Below are 17677 nucleotides of genomic sequence, written 5' to 3'. Positions count from 1 at the left end.
CCTACCTATTTATATCACATATGATATGATATGATATGATGAACTTATACAGGAATGACTTCATAACTCTTCTGCCTGTATTTGTATATTTTTATTTATTTATTTATTTATTTATGCCTGTATAACCAGCTCCAGCTCCACCAGGGCTCTGGTTTTGGTGTGAATTAGGTCACTCCTGCAGAGAAGTCAACTCAACTCTCTTTTTTGTGCTGTGTGCTGGGCGGTGCAGGGTTTGCGCATGCGCAGTGAGTGAGCGAGGAGAGCACGGCGTCTTGTCTTCTCTCTCTCTCTCTCTCTATCTATCTCTCCCTCTCTCTCTGGGAGTGAATTCTCCGGCTTGTCTCTGTCTCACACCCTCTGCCTCTCTCTCTCTCTCTCTCTCTCTCTCGGTCTCTTTCAGAGACAATTTCAGGGCTTTTGTTTTTTTTTTTAATAATAATAATTAAAAAAAAAAACAATAGAAAAAGTTTTTTCTTCCCCTCCGCATATACAAGTGTTTGGGCTCCGGCCATGGCGGCGAGTGCGAAGCGCAAACAGGAGGAGAAGCACCTGAAGATGTTGAGGGAGATGACCAGTTTGCCTCCCAACAGAAAGTGCTTCGACTGCGACCAGCGCGGCCCGACCTACGCCAACATGACCACCGGCTCCTTCGTCTGCACCTCCTGCTCCGGTATCCTGTAAGCAGCCTGAACAACCTGGGCTGCGTCCCAAATACTCGCTCTGTCTCCTACATAGTGCACTCTGTGCAGCGTACAAACCGCTCCATCACACCCTAGCCATCTAGGGCGCCTATGTAGGGAACAGAGGGGCGTTTGGGATTCAGCCGTGTTTCTAGCACAACCATGAAGTTGTTATTTTGTTAAATAAATACCATTCTTTTTCATTATTTCTACTTCTTGACACATCCAGAGAATGTGATTAATTATCATAAAGGTCACTATATTATATATTATATGCGTTATGTTGTTATTATTCATTATTCGAGAGTAGGTGACTGTGAGTTAGCTTGAGCAGCTAGCAGGCGCTAACTACAGCCTAGCTAGACTGCGATAATATTAATTATATATCTATATATATATATATATGTATATGTATTCATACTTTTTCTTCTCATAAACCTAAAAAAAACATTTTATTGTTGGTGAAGTGAATCACTGTGCATGTGCAAGCTGACTTCACTGTTGTTAGTTAGCCAGCTAGCTAACTACCTGTTTGGTCGGAGGCTAAGCTAACCTAGCTAAGAGTTTACCGTTAACTTCACTTCATTCCAGGCCCTGAATGCTTTATTACATCCTCTACATGCTGTGGTTAAAAAAATAAGCAAAAAGTGTATTTATATTTGAAGAAATGTAGCACATAATAAAACCATTCCAGTGTATACTGTATAAATATTTTAGCTTAGCAGTTTAGTGTGTTTTCTTGGAAAAACCGCTAGCGTGCTAATTAGGGTGTGTGCGCGCGCCGTTAGCTAGCCATATCACAACCTGGCGCAAACCCCAGAGCACTAATCTTATTTATTATTTTTTTTTTTTAAAAAAACTAATATATTAAATGTTTTAAATTCTCATTTTTTTAAGTTTATAGGTTCTACCTAGTTACTATAAAATACTAATCTGCTAAATACTCGCGAATGTCTTAGCATGCTAGCTCAGCCGAGTGAGTCTAGCCGTGCCATATATAAGCGTGTTACGTCACAGCGCTGTCGAATTCTCGATCCTGATTGGTCAGAAGGTGTTGAGCAGTTTCTCTATAGCAGCAGCTCTGGAAGTAGTTCCAACTCGCAGGTTAATATTAATGCGCTAGTTGAAATATGTTATCGTTTCCATAGCAACCGCGCGTTCACAGGGACTTGTCTTGCACACGCTGTACATAATCTAGAGCCCTATTCGGGTTGAATTAGTTTATCAGCGGGACTTATACTGGCTGCGTTTCGTTGCGCATCAATATTCAGATATTAATCAGAATTTGGCGATATTCGAATTAGTATCGAGTCACGTAAACGCCGTAAATTCAGATTAAGACAGTATTCTGATTCCACAGATTCCGATTCTCATCCCTGGAATATTCCCGTGTTAATCGGAAATTTGTTGCATGTAAATGCCTTATTCAGAAAATCCAGAAGGAATTGTGGGTTTAACAAATAGCAAAGCTTGGAGCTGGATTTGAAAAGAAATTAATTTTTTTGGCAGAAGATGTATATACATTTTGTTCTCCGATATCCGATCCCCCGTGTTTGGATCGGTGCCGTCTCTATCCGTGTCTCTTCTTTGCAGAAACCTGTTTCCGCCGGCATTCAATCGGTTTCTTCACTTGACTTTCTTCTTCCTTTGATTCGATCAGTAATTCCGGGGTCTCGCTCGCTCAAACATTTCCATCTCGACTTTTCTCAAAGTAATTAAATTTACATCGCGCAAAATTGAATCAGTCTGCTCGATTAGCCAAAAGAATCTGGCGTCACCCGTTCTGGGAAAAGCGGAACAAACCGTCTAATAAAGGGACGCGAGGAGAGTAAACAGAGAGACAGACGGTAATGGATGTCGCTAGGAATGTCGTCTGGTCTCGGTAGATGTTGCTCACCGCGTCTCCAGATGCCTGGGCACGCAGAAAGACGTCAGCGTTCTGCTGAGTTAAAGCTTCAGTCCCTGCTCTCTGAAGCACTAATGACTTTTATTAGTGGCCACCAGATTCCTTTCTACACAGTAACCGACAGTAAACAACAAACAAATCCCTGAGAAGTAAATAACCGCAGTCACTCACTGAAAATCCAGTCCAGTGCTGAGACTTGGACTGAGCAGAAGGTCACCTTACCGTTAACTTTCACAAAATACTGATTATCATACATTTTTTCGTCTGTTTTTGGCTTTTCTGTAAAATCTCTAACATTGTAGGGAAGGGCGATACAGACTTAAAACTATATCACGATATTTCATGGTATTTTTTGCAGTAACGATATAAATGACGAGATGACAATAGTAACATTCAGCACTATCTTTTTTGGCCACGAGTCACATCAGCGTAAAGTCTTGAGCGCCGTCTGAGAGGTATTTATTCCCTCGGCGTGTTGCGTTTCCTCGCAGAGACTCCGTCTTTCAGCTTATAATGACATCACGATAAATAACGATAATGACATAGGGCCGTGCCGTATCGCATCAGATCGTATCGCCTCGCATCGTATCGTATCATTCATGATATACCGGTACAATCCCTCTTCATGATAACAATTTGTCATCCTGCAATATTGACGATCTCGTTCATGACGTGTTTACGCACATCTCACACTCAGAACGGGAACAAACATGGCGGAAGAATGACGGAGTCCCAACCCTGGACGAGGAAGAAGAATTAATCCCCAAAAAAAGGAGCTTTCTCTGTAATGTGAAACGGATATCGGATCCAGAAGATCAGACGTGAATCAGACATCTTGTGGCCAAAAAAGATAGTGCCGAATGTTACTATTTTCATCGCCTCATAGATATCGTGATATAATCCCTACGGTGTTAGAGATTTTACGGAAAAGCCATTCTCAGATATTTTTCATCTCCCGAGTGACCCAAGAGAAAAGTGCTCACTGTATTACTGTTGAATCGTGAGAGTGAATCTTGCTGGATCCATCCGTGGCCTGGAGCCAAGAGATCAAAACTGGCTGTGCTGTCTGAGTGGGAGGGGCATAATCGCTCTCTCCATGTCAATCACAGCGACGCTAGCCAATCACGGGCATCTGTCAACTCGTATGTAGAAGACGGAGGCTAGTGCAAGAAAAGTGTTTCCAGATTTAGCCGTGTGAGTGTGGACTGTGTCTCCTGCTTGGTGTTATACGTGTGTCTGATGATAAAAATCCTCGGGTTTGACTCTCCCTGAGGATCTTGAAGATAACTGAGCTATTTCATGAGTCCAAGTCTAAATGGCTTCGGCTTTGTGCCGTGTGCAGCGACTTCAAACAAACTGAGGCTTCTTAAAATGGCGGTTGTTTTCGGAGTCGCAGAGGGGTTTCACAGGAAACAGAATTTCCTCATAAATATGGAGCAGCAACATGTTACTGTATGTTCTTATAACATCTCAGGTTTTCATTACCCAGAAACTGACTAAGATAAAAAAAAAAAAAACAAAAACGACGTAGCTTGTCATGTTTGTGTTCTAGAGAAACAGTCAGCGAGTCACTGGGCAGCGTTTCGGCTGTGAGACGCGGCGTTCTGTCCTCGCATCGCACGTAAAAGATATTATCCGCACCTGGCTAGCTATTTATTCGTGAACGTTCTTCTGATGTGAAATGGCATCAAGTTTGAACCTTGTGTTTTTGCTTTAAACTAATATTCCAGACATGAAATCTACTTGTCCCAGGTTTACCCCTACACAGCGATCTTTAAATCAAATTAAATCATTTACATTTCGCCATTTTTTGACTCCTAACATAAGCTAGCTTGGAACGAATGCCTCTCGAACCATGTTGGAATGTATTTGGATCACGCTAAAGACGAGAGCAAACACCAGATTCATTCTCGTTGATTCTCAGATCAAAACTTTAATCCCATCTGTGTAGTCGGAATAGTTTGAACAGTCAAATAGTCTGGTTACGTATGGAAAACGATGGCAACGATTTACCTGAATTCTTTACGCTTCAGAGCATTTCAGTGCCAGCTTGTCTGGGAAAATCCTACCAGCCTGTTTATTAGTTTTATTTACAGCTACAATTTCGAAAACACATCGAAATTTGTGTTTGAGAGGATCGAAAGAAAGTGAAAAGAAATCACAGGCATGTTTTATCTGCTGTGTCACGAGCAACCTGTGGGTAATATGTATTAAAGATGCAGGTTGATAGAGTTATCATGCAAGGGTGTGGCCCGTGTGTGTGTGTGTGTGTGTGTGTGTGTGTGTGTGTGTGTGTGTGTGTGTGTGTGTGTGAGATTTTATTTGATTATTTGTTTGGAGTGTCTGACACTGTAGAGAATCTTTTCAACTGGTAACTGGTGGATAATAGGCTCACATAAACAAACTCTTTGTAGAAGACGAGTTTGGAATCGTTTGTAACTCCATCATGGAGTTCAAGATGAAGCTTGATGTAATATTGTGGATATTTTTTCCTTCAGTAGCATGCGTGATAGCTGTGCAGCTAGGGTCTTCACCGTTTTCCGCTTCATAGCTACTATGCTTTAAAATGATTTTTTAATATATATATTTTTTTATTTTACAGTTAAAATCTTAACCCAAAAGTCACTTAAATTGGAAATATAAAAAGTATAAATATAACTAACAGGTTAAAGTTCATAGATGAACATGCTAAAGGAGTTAAATGATATTAAATCTTTTGTTGTCATTGATTTTAAAATGTAAAAATGTTCAGCAGTAAATCGTGTAAAGGTTAAAAGGCTAAAAGTTTATAATGTTCAAAGGTTAAAATGTTAAAATGGTTGCTCTCGTCTTCCAGGTGGTTTTCGCCGATATCTCTGGGTTTTGCTGGTATCGTATCACAAAAAAAAAGGACACGCTGTTATGTTTTAATGACGTCCCAATGAAGCACAAGTCCACTCCTTTCCGACTCTCACACACCCTCATTCCACTGATAAACCTCCAGATGATTAAACGTGTTTATTACAGCAAACGCAACACAAACACAGTCATCAGACACGTCATTTAGTTGGTTAGGAGTAAAATGTTTAGATGGTTAACTGATCTACCAGTGCAGGAGTGGACAAATCTGTAGACTCTGGGCCTCTAGGACCAGGGAAACGAGGGAGAAACCTTGGCAGACATTCCTCTAGTCTACTGCTGAAGATATTTGTGCCAGTACAGAAGCAACTACAGCCAGAGACATTAATCAGGACGGTTCTGGATTCTGTGACGGCTGCTTTTGATCAATCGATCGTCTGAACTATTTTTAGTTCTACCCATGTGTCCTGGCTCGGCTCAATTTGTACCTGTGCAAGAAGGATAACCAAACTCAGCCCGGGTGCTTGGGTGCAGCTCGCTTGGCAGCAACGTGGAGGATTATTTGCTGAGCGCTATTAGAGCTAGGCATTTCTACCGTACGCGATATGTATGACGGATATAGGTGCTCACAAACGTCCAGTACAGTATTGCGCCATTTAAAAAAAGTTATAAATGGTAAATGTTTTGTAATAATACATACATTTTTTTTTATTTGTAACAATAAAAAAATCTTAGAGTTTTTTATTTTGTAAAAATATTTTATTTAATTATATGTTTAGCTATTTATTATTTATTAATTTAGCATTAAAAGGAGAAAAATCTGTAAATTTAACATTTTATAAATTAAAAAATTAATTACAAAATTTTAACGTCAAGTCAGCTGCTTCTATTCAGGTAATAATTTTTAAAAAAGTTGTAAAAAAAAATTAATTAATTAAAAGATAGCAAAAATATCCACCGTATCCCAGAAGAGTGTATTGTGACATGAATTGATTATATCATCATATAATGGGTTCGGGATGGAGATGTGGCCTGCTAGTAGGGGTTGGGAATGGTGTTACGGATGATGGGAATAATCAGGAATCTCCATAAAATCTCCTTGTAGGCGAATCTGGATTTCGAGGTGTGTTTGAGTGTGTGTGTGTGTTTTGTGAACCCTCCTGCAGGAAGTGGGAGCTGGATTCCACTGCATCAGCACCATGTGGTCAACTTGTGTAACAGGAAGTGGAAGCAGCAGGACAGGAAGTTTAAGCTCACTTGGGAATGTATAGGCCATGAGTGTATGAGTGTATGAGTGTATATGAGTGTATATGAGTGTATATGAGTGTATATGAGTGTATATGAGTGTGTGAGTGAGAGAAAGAGAGAGTGAGTGAGTGATTAGGGCAGTAAGGATTTGTTTAAAACTAGTGTTAAAAATAACCACAAACTTATTGTTCATGTTCACAAGATCACAGAAACTCTACTAGACCTAGTGACTATGCAGTGAGCTACACCAGGTGCTGTAGATGTAGCTTAGCACAGGGCGCTCATTACGTCGATCGCAAGATCTTCTTCCACTGGTCGATCTTCTGAACAGGTCAGTGTACAAACCCGGTGTGTGAGAGTGTGGAGGAAGACTCAGGAGACAGGCGGGATTTTTGCGGAGCTCTCGGCTCGCGTTTATTCAGTCCATGGTTTTCAGCGCACTTTAAAATACTCAACAAACCCAAAACAACTCAACTGAAATGGTTTCGCTCCATCAAGTTCAAGTTCACGCATTGCGGCGTGTGCGTTTGTGCGAGCGTCTCTATATCGCATTCTCTCTCTCGCTCTCTGTGGTTACGCCAGCTACTGGACACAGAGAGACGCAAATAAGTAGACAGGCAGTAAAAGACACAGGTGAGAATCATCACGTGTTACCTGCCGGATTGACCCGCCTCCTCGCTGTCCACCGCTGACGCTCGACCACGCCCCTGCTTTTGATTGTGATTACAGTGACGCAGGTGGTGCAGCAAGTGGACCTGAAAAAATCATCTGCTTCCATGAAAATGTTTTGCGGTTGTAACATAAATTTGCATTTTTAACATTTTGAAACTTTAGCTAACAAATTTGGTTACTGCAGAAACAATCATTTTCACCTGTTACACCTGTAAGGTAGACAGGAGGAGCAGAGGGCCATCTATCGTGTAACTTCAGTATGGATGTGTCGGTCTAGCGATTGATTAATGGATCTAGCCCAAGAAGTTTTTACACAGTGGCTGAACATGAGTCTCTCTCACCAAGCGTAAGGAAGATTCCTCTCCGTGACTAGATCTAGCGAGGTTTCTTCTCCACTGTGATTGTGTCAGGAGCTGAATGTCACAAGAAGACCTGATGCAATTTCCTGCTCAATCAAAGCAGCAGAAATATGGCCAAAGCCGGACAAGTATAAGCCTGAGCAGTACAGCATTTACTCTGCTCGCATTCAGTAACCGACTGCTTTGTGTACACGTAACAGCTGACATTGCCTTGTTAAACTTTGTTACTTGGCAAACTCATCTGACTGCACATAGTTCAGAAACAAAGGAATGCAAATAAAGGAAATCACTTGAATTACATTACATGCTGTTGCTGCCAATCTCGAGTCTGTTCCTGTTGAGAAATCCACTTCCTTCTATTCACTCTTCCCCTTATTAATAATAAACAAATTGCTAACAGCTTATTTAAATGCTAGACTACTGTATTGTTGGCAGTTTGAGAGCATGAGGCATATTCTGGATCTTAGAAATGCCTCCAAATATCATGTTATAATATTTTTTTTGCCCCACCCATCTCTAGATCTTATCTTTTTTGAGGGAGCACCTCCTATTTGTAGCATCGACAGAAAGGCGGCGTGTTTTTGGTTATACATGTGGTGTTTTTTTAGTAAAAGATAATAATGGAGTCTCGTTAGCATGTGGAGATATGTTATAAAGACATCTCAGGATGTATGCTGTAGCAAAGTCTGTTGTAATGCCAACATGGCTGCTTAGATTTAAATTAGTTGGGTTAAAGTGGTTAATGAGGATAAATGAATGAAGTTCACGTTGACGTACTGATACTAGACAATTAAAATTGATCATGATGACCAAAGACCCTTGTAGACCCTCATATACGCTTATGTACCCTTGCGTACCCCTTGAAGACCCTTGCGTACCCCTTGAAGACCCTTGCGTACCCCTTGAAGACCCTTGCGTACCCCTTGAAGACCCTTGCGTACCCCTTATAGACCCTTGCGTACCCCTTGTATACCCTTACACTCTCTTATAGATCCTTGAAGACCCTTGCGTACCCCTTGAAGACCCTTGCGTACCCCTTGAAGACCCTTGCGTACCCCTTGAAGACCCTTGCGTACCCCTTGTATACCCTTATACTCTCTTATAGACCCTTGTAGACCCTTACACTCTCTTATAGATCCTTGTAGACCCTTGCGTACCCCTTGTAGACCCATACACTCTCTTGTAGACCCTTGCGTACCCCTTGTATACCCTTATACTCTTATAGACCCTTGTAGACCCTTATACTCTCTTATAGACCCTTGTAGACCCTTACACTCTCTTATAGATCCTTGTAGACCCTTGCGTACCCCTTGTAGACCCTTACACTCTCTTATAGATCCTTGTAGACCCTTGCGTACCCCTTGTAGACCCATACACTCTCTTATAGACCCTTGTAGACCCTTGTGTACCCCTCGTAGACCCTTATACTCTCTTATAGACCCTTGTAGACCTTTACGTACCCCTTGTAGACGCTTGTACTCCCTTATAGACCCATATGTACCCTTATAGATCCATACCCTTTAAGTACCCTTATGTACGCTTTAAGGACCCTTATGTACGCTTTAAGGACCCTTATTTACGCTTTAAGGAAATGTGTACCCCTCGTAGACCCATACACTCTCTTATAGACTCTTGTAAACCCTTGTGTACCCCTCGTAGACCCTTATACTCTCTTATAGACCCTTGTAGACCTTTACGTACCCCTTGTAGACGCTCGTACTCCCTTATAGACCCATATGTACCCTTATAGATCCATACCCTTTAAGTACCCTTATGTACGCTTTAAGGACCCTTATGTACGCTTTAAGGACCCTTATGTACGCTTTAAGGACCCTTATGTACCCTTTAAGGACCCTTATGTACGCTTTAAGGACCCTTATTTATGCTTTAAGGACCCTTATGTACGCTTTAAGGACCCTTATGTACCCATTAAGGACCCTTATAGACTCTTATAGACCCTTAGATACTTAGACATCCTTAAAGACCCTTATACATTCTTGTAGACCCTCATGCATCCTTATATACCCTTAAAGACCCTCGTAGATCCTTGTAGGGCAGAAAAGCTGCTAGCAGTTATTAAGCAGTGGGCTGTGGCCAGATTGTCAGAGGAAGCAACCAGCAGTTTTGGAGTGTAAATAATTCAGCATCTGATCTAGTCTTACACGTGCAGGTCTCCTGGTTCCTGCTCTTCAGCCTCAAAAGCCTGAGTGCAAACAAGTATTGATGATCACAAGGGAAAGTGAGACTGTATGGTTGTGTGTGTGTGAGAGAGAGAGCGTGAGAGAGGGACTACAATATAATTCTGTACTTCTGCTCTACCTTTTGCTTCTAGCAGCAAACTAGGGCAGGCAATCTGGGCCACACACACACACACACACACACACACACACACACACACACACACATGCGCCCACCTCTGTGGTGGAAAGTTTTGTTTTGTAGTTAATGCCAAAAATCAGCTAACACAGTATCAGGTAAGGACACTGACACCTGAGCCATGAGAGAGGCATCATTCATGCTCCCACACACACACACACACACACACACACACACACACACACACACACACACTCTCTCTCCTGGAGAGTCCTACAGCGTTTATGTACAAGAAGGAAATGGAGGCAGAATTTAATTTTATACACAAACACACCAGGGATACATCGGAACCATTTTTTCCCCAGACTGAATATGAGTGCGTGTTGTGCCGATATTAACGCAGAAATGAGTAACCTATTTAGTATTAAGCAAACAATGACGCCTTTTATTTAGCTCCGTTTTTGTTTTCCTGGTTTAAATAGTGACCGTGAACAGCGAGCACACGTGACTGTTCATGCACCAGACTCGCTCTTTATCATTTTAGAGAGTTTATTTTAAATGAAGCGCATTAGCTAGCTACATTAGTTAGCTTGGATCAAGTAGGGCCGCGGTGGAGAGTGGATTTTGTTTTACTTTGTTCCACTTCGAAGTAAACTTTTTTTTTGTCAATCAGTCGACATATATTGCGTCGTATAGTATCACGTGATATCAGATGTTGGTATAAGAACGTTTTTTTTTACTAGTATGAGTAAATGAGCATGGTATCAGAACGATAACTGATACCGGTACCGGTATTGCTGCGTCCCTGAGACGCACGTCGCAGACGCATAAGAAACCCGAGGTGCCTTGCAGTCTAACCTTGTTGTCCTTGTCCCAGATTTGTGAATAACAAGCTAATAACTCAGATTTCTGAGAGAACAGGGACTGCAGCTAAGCTAGACTGCCTAATATAGTGTACACACATTTGCACACAGGGACTGGATCTAATCTAATACTCAGCCCTGCAGAAGTGTAACACATCCCCTATCAAATTAACCCCTCCTGTGCTCTTTCTCACCGCGTCCCTCTTTCTCTCAATCCCTCGTTCTGCCAGCGAAGCCACCCACTAACATGCCGCTCTGTGCTGAAGTTTTATTCTGTACGTCGCTCACTATTTAATTATTACTGCTGTTTGCATTAGCAATCCACGCTTATAGCGTGTTTCTCAAGTGCTAGTGTTTGACAGGAGGGTTTTTAAAAGGTCATGTGGTCTGGAATCGGAGGGGAAAAAAGCATGTTAATGCTTGTGTTAGCCTTCTACACAAACCAGTATTCGACTAGGAGTCACTAAACAAGCAGGAACTTGACTGAAATGTTTCAGATACTCGGATTAATTTGGTGCTTTATTACACAATCACTTGATACCTTTTTTAAAACTGACATATAATCTTCAAGCACTTTTACACCTGCAAGTCTGTTTGACTGTTTGAGTCTGACACAGAGTGAAACTTATGCTCTTGGTTCATTTGCTGTTTGATTTGATTTGTTTTGGTTTCGTGCTGCTAAAAACTCTTCCATTCGCTGGTCAGGAATATTGAGATGGAAAAAGATAAACACACTTTGGCCAAGTGTAAATAGAAATCACAAAAATCACTCAAGCACAAAGAATAAATAACTCAATAAATTATGCTTATATTTTAAAAAATGTAAAACATCTTGTACATCATATCCAGCGTTTTGTTTTTTGTTTTTTTGGCTTTTTTGTTCAAATCATTTCCCCCTGCTCTCGATATACACTATATAACCAGGTTTGTGGACACCTGACCATCACACTCGTTTGTGGTTCTTCCTCAAACTGTTACCACAAAGCAGGAAGCACTCAGTTGTATAGAACGTCTCTGTGTGCTGTAGCTTTACAGTTTCCCTTCACTGGAACTAAGAGACTCAAACCTGTTCCAGCATGACAATGCCCCTGTGCACAAAGCGAGCTCCATGAAGACATGGTGTGTGAAGGTTGGAGTGGAAGAACTCGAGTGTCCTGCACAGAGCCCTGACCTCAACCCCACTGAACACCTTTGGGATGAACTGGAACTGGAGACTCCTTACCCAACATCAGCACCTGACCTCACTAATGCTCTTGTAGCTGAATGAACACAAATCCCCACAGCCACGCTCCAACATCTAGTGGAAAGCTTCCCAGAAGAGTGGAGCTGCTTATAACAGCTGGAATGAGATGTTCAACAAGCACATGTGGGTGTGATGGTCAGGGGTGCACATACTTTTGGCCATATAGTGTACCATTTAAAAAACAACAAAAAAAAAAGTGCTAAATGATTCGTGTCTAAAAAAGACAGGAATATTAGCATTTTCACCGTTTCAGCTTTAAGGAGTGTAGAGGAGGAGGTAATATATTAGCTGTGCAGTCGGGAGCTGCTTGCTGGCAGAGACAATCACGAAAACTCTGCTGTGTGGTTGATTTTTAGTTGATTCTGCTTGAACTTGCTATCAAAGAAACCCATAAAAGCACATTTTTGATATAATCCTTTCACCAGCTGGTTATCTAATGCCCACATGGCCAACATTTTCACTTGTTTTAACTCGCTGCTGCTCAAAGTGTTTGAACTCGACTGAGCACAGGAGAATTTAATCACGTTCTAATGATCTCTGTTCACATTATTCATAGAGATTTGACACTTCTGAAGAACGAGAGGTTGGAGGATTTATATGGAACTGTCTCTGTAACCAGCAGATGAACTGATTAGATGTTGGAATTGATTCAAATAGGGTCAAAGTCACAGCAAGGTCAAATGTCTGACAGTTTTTCTTCTTCTTCTACTGTTTGAAGTATATTTTATGGGCGTACAAGTTGATAAGTTATTTCCCTTCCACTTGTAATGACTTTTATGCGTTCTATAATGTCTAATAAGGACTAGAGACTAGCATCTAGGCCATGTGCTGTGAAATTGAGCCGAACGTCCTGTCATTTGTGGTCCTTTGTGAAGTGATTAACATTGAGAAACAAAGGCTTTGTTTAAAAATAGTAACAATCAGCCTTGATTTATCACCAGGGACAGACTGTGATGGAAGCAGGACACTTTCATTCAGCCAAATCTCATTATCATGATTTCAGTTCGTCAGGTTTCTTTACGTGTTCAACAGTTTAACTGCCATAACAACTCTCTCTCTCTCTCTCTCTCTCTCTCTCTCTCTCCCTTTCTCTCTATCTCCCTCTCCCTTTCCCTTTCTCTCTCTCTCTCTCCCTCTCCCTCTCTCTCTCTCTGTATCTCTCTCCCTCTGTATCTCTCTCTCTCTCCCTTTCTCTCTCTCTCTCTTTCTCTCTCTCTCTCCCTCTCTCTCTCTCTCTCTCTGTATCTCTCCCTCTGTATCTCTCTCCCTCTGTATCTCTCTCTCTCTCCCTTTCTCTCTCTCTCTCTCCCTCTGTATCTCTCTCTCTCTCTCTCTCTCTCCCTCTCTCTCTCTCTCCCTGTATCTCTCTCTCTAGGCGAGGTTTGAACCCTCCCCACAGAGTGAAGTCCATCTCCATGACAACCTTCACGCAACAGGAAATAGAATTTCTACAGAAGCATGGAAATGAGGTAATGTTGAATCAGTGATAATGCCACATCAGGACAACATTTGAATACGTCGTCATTGCTAACGGTGATCCGGTTATATCCGGTTATATCCGGATTATATCCTCAGTAAAACATGCCGTTCTTCAGCGGGTTTGCCGAATGCTTCCTGTTTACCAGCATGTACTGTGTTATCAGAGTAGGTTTTTCTTCATGATGAGTAAACGGCTAAAAATGAGTCCACTGGTCAAACTTCATTATACCGCGTTCCGTTAGAACTCGGAATTTCCGGCCTACGACTTTCCGACTGGGAAGACCTAAAGAAAACGCCCGTCGGTTCAGAAATTCCTGCTCGGAAAGTCGAGAAGGTCTCCGGTTTCAGCACACGCCGTTATCAGCATGGCTGCTCGCAGCATCAACAGTAAACACATGAGCACTTCTTCACCTTTAAGATGAGTTACTCTGTAAGTATCTGCTTTAGATCAACATGCAGAGATATTAGCTTGTTAAATCTGGAACAGTGACTGTACAGTTTCCTGGGTTCAGGCTGTAAATGTACATCACTCGTCGTTAACGCTAACTGGATAAACTGTTGCTAACGATAAAACACTGAACATCGGAGCGTCCGCGTTTTTCCAGCTTCGTTCATGAAAACTTTTCAACTTTCTTCCAACGTGCTCACGAAATTCACGACGACTCTTTGACTCGTTTACAACCGATATAACATTTTCATCACAACACCTGTCAGACCTTTTATACTGTTCAGATTGTGATGATGATTATTTTATTTTTTAAATAATCCTAGACTAAAATGATGATTATTATTATTTATTTATTTATTTTAAATAATGCTAGACTAAAATCCGATTCCTCAGTCAAATCAGGCAAAGTGACTGACTCAAATTTTGACGTATTAGTTCCGTAAACAGAATGATCAGATCACCTTCACCAGGAGTGGATTATTTTCCTATAAGAGCAGGTGTTTTATTCCTCTTATACCACAGTGATATGCTAACGAGCGCTGCACAATATATTGAAAAATGTTGATTTTGTCATTTTCAGTTTTTAAATATATAAATATAATTGAAATTGATTTTACACACAACATCAACGTATCGCATTATTTAACAAGTTATCATATCGCATTTTTCTTCAATATTGTGCAGCTAATATCGTGTAATATTATCGTATTAATGCTAACAATTATGATTTTTTAATATGAATATGTATTTAATATAAATATGAATATTCAAATATTTCTAATTTGAATATGTCATGCTTTTTAACCGCTTATTGTTACAGGAAAGCCCGTGAGACAATCTTAACATTATAGCAGCTATAAACAGTCGTTCCCTCACTGGCGTTTTTTTTTTTTTTTTTTTTTTTTTTTTTTTTGGTTCCGTAACTCCATCTTGAAGTTAATAAGACAGATTGTCACGTTACTGAGAAACCCGAAATCTGTCCTGAAGAAGACTCCTCTGGTGGAAAAGTGTCTGTTAGAACTGACACTGGAGACTCCTTCCACAAATGATAAAGCAGAAACCTTACAGAAAATCTTCAGCGTATCAGTGATTATAATGTTACATAAGAAAATGTTTTTAAAAATCAGCTGATTGATGATGATGATTTATCCACTTCTAAGTTTTCAGAAGGTCTCAGTGAAACTAATGAAACTAATAAATAATAATAAAACTCATTTTAAACCAAAAGCACTAATCGCTCCTCTTCTGCACCACCACAGAGAACTGATGTTGTAAGTTTATGTAACTGGAACCGGCTCTGCAGCAGGTCTCACACACACACACACACACACACACACACACACACACACACACACTCTCTGTTGTCTTGCGTTACCTTTTGTCACTTGCAGCAAGCATCGTGCCTCTAGAAGTCAGCAGAGAACAGCACACACACACACACACACACACACACACACACACTTGCTGAGAAACAAAAGGATTACAGAAAGCCCGGCTTTGTTGTTCCTGTCCTCTTTCCCAACACTCGTCTTCATCATCAGGGTGGTTTGGAAATCGCCACGGATTAATCGCTTCGACGCGCCCAAGCGAGAGATTTTCTCGCATCCACTCTGTAATGAAATTGAACCAGCTGCTTTTGGAGAATTTGCTAAAAATTTCACATAATTTAATTTTTATTACTTTTTTATCCGCATAAAATTCCATAGCTGTCACAAGACTCTGTTTCTAAAATTGCACGTAGCTGAAGTGTGTGAAAGTGGCTTTGAAACGAAGGCATAATAACGTAATAAACACTATAGTGGTATCAGTGCTGTGTCTGTGAGAAATGTGAACCTCGTCTCTAGCTCCGTTCCGAAAACATGCTGATTCCTACATTTGGCTTTTGTTTTTTTTTTTTCTCTATCTTTGCCTAGCCTTGTCACTTCACTTTCTTTCTTTCTTTCTTTCTTCCTCATTTTTTTTTTTCCTTTCCTGCCATTTCACACTTTTGGCACGCTTTCCATAGCCCAGGAACCCAAGACAAGCAGATTTCATGTCTGGGCTATTAGTGTGTGATTCATAGTTGCCTGTTGAACAAGTAGATTTAAAAAACAGAACTAGTTTTAATTAATCCAGTAAAATAGTGATCTGTTTAGAGCGTTATACTTCCTGGGTTCCTCTAACCGCATCCCTAATGTGTGACTGCTCACCCTTTACATAATAAATAGCCTCACAGCACTTTTGAAAGAGCGTGTGTGTTTGTGTGTGTGTGTGTGTGTGTGTGTGTGTGTGTGTGTGTGTCCCTACGTGTGACTGACTTCATTGATCTTCTCTAAATGGTGTCAGTGTTTCTCGCTGTGAGAGGTCTCTGTGTTAACGTTTAGTCAGAGCCATCAATATAGTCGGGTTTTATAGCTGCTGCTTGTATTAGTTGATCATCTGTGTGTGCGCAAGGACGTAGTTACAGCTCAGGCACAGGGATTCGTATAGTGTACGTGCCGCATAATCTAAAGATGATGATAATAATAATAATAATAATAAATCTTGTTTAACAAATAAAATGTATGAGAATTGAAATTGTGGAGATGTTTCTAACAGGAGAGTCTCCGGTATCAGGAAAGCATTAGGACAGAGGAGTTTACGCTTTCCGGTTTCTCGGTAAAATGACAAGCTGCATGTCATTTCAGAGAGAGACAGAGTGAGAGTGAGACAGAGAGTGTGAGAGTGAGACAGTGGGAGAGATGGAGAGACAGAGAGACAGTGGGAGAGATGGAGAGACAGAGAGACAGTGGGAGAGATGGAGAGACAGAGAGAGACAGAGTGAGAGAGAGAGAGAGAGAGAGAGAGAGAGGGTCTGGTGAGGGAAGTATTGTTTATCGTGGCTGTAACGTAAGCTAGAACAGTAACTAACTTCTCTCTCTGACGTTCCACGACATTAAATCTAACTATAAACCACTGAAAAGCGTGACGTGTTGTTCGTTAACAAATCGACACTCTTAATTGTCAGTAAATCACTGTGGTGTAAGCGGAATAAAGCACTTCAGAAAGTGCTGTTATATGAAAATAATACGCTTATTATTTTACACAATGCAGAAAAACAAGAATAGATCCTAAACTGCTCCGTTTGTCTGTAACGATTCCCGTTTTGTTTTATTTTTACTACAGTACAGTTACAGTATGTGTGTGTGTGTGTGTGTGTGTGTGTGTGTGTGTGCGTGCATAAGGAATGTGAATAAAACTTGCTGTAACAAGAAAGTGTTATTTTTGCTGATGGAGACACAAATGTGTTTCTGATAAAGATCAGTCCGGGTAACGGATACCTTAACTGTCCCCGTGTGTGTGTGTGTGTGTGTGTGTGTGTGTGTGTGTGTGTGTGTGTGTGTGTGAGTGTGGAGTGAAATCTGCTGTGTTGTATTGTAAACATTTTTTTCTTCCTCTTTGCTTTCTGTAGGTGTGCAAACAGATATGGCTTGGCCTCTACGACGACAGAAGCTCGGCTGTACCCGACTTCAGGGAACCGCAGAAAGTTAAAGAGTTCCTCCAGGAAAAATATGAGAAGAAGCGATGGTGAGCCAGGTGGATCATGACCATGCTTGTGTGCAGAGTGTGGCTTTAGAGAGAATTATATACCAGGATAACAAGATGC

The 17677-nt window shown here is 41.1% G+C and overlaps 1 protein-coding gene across 6 annotated transcripts in view; it reads left to right on the top strand.

Moving 5' to 3' along the window:
- The first annotated feature begins 237 nt into the window (after positions 1 to 237).
- Positions 238 to 17677, top strand: part of agfg1a (ArfGAP with FG repeats 1a) — a 30046-nt gene continuing 12606 nt past the window's right edge. For 2 of the 6 annotated variants that reach the window (XM_053239687.1, XM_053239682.1), the window contains exons 1-3: positions 240 to 677; positions 13501 to 13594; positions 17483 to 17598. In XM_053239687.1, the coding sequence (XP_053095662.1) occupies positions 511 to 677; positions 13501 to 13594; positions 17483 to 17598 (377 nt within the window). In that variant the 5' untranslated portion in view covers positions 240 to 510. Of the gene's footprint in view, positions 678 to 13500; positions 13595 to 13634; positions 14035 to 17482; positions 17599 to 17677 lie in introns of those variants that run through there. The other 4 variants (XM_053239685.1, XM_053239683.1, XM_053239684.1 and 1 more) reach the window with 4 other exon arrangements.

The sequence above is a fragment of the Pangasianodon hypophthalmus genome, chromosome 14 (assembly GCF_027358585.1).
Source record: "Pangasianodon hypophthalmus isolate fPanHyp1 chromosome 14, fPanHyp1.pri, whole genome shotgun sequence".
NCBI classification, from domain to species: Eukaryota; Metazoa; Chordata; class Actinopteri; order Siluriformes; family Pangasiidae; genus Pangasianodon; species Pangasianodon hypophthalmus.
This window is presented reverse-complemented; position numbering and strand designations above follow the sequence as displayed.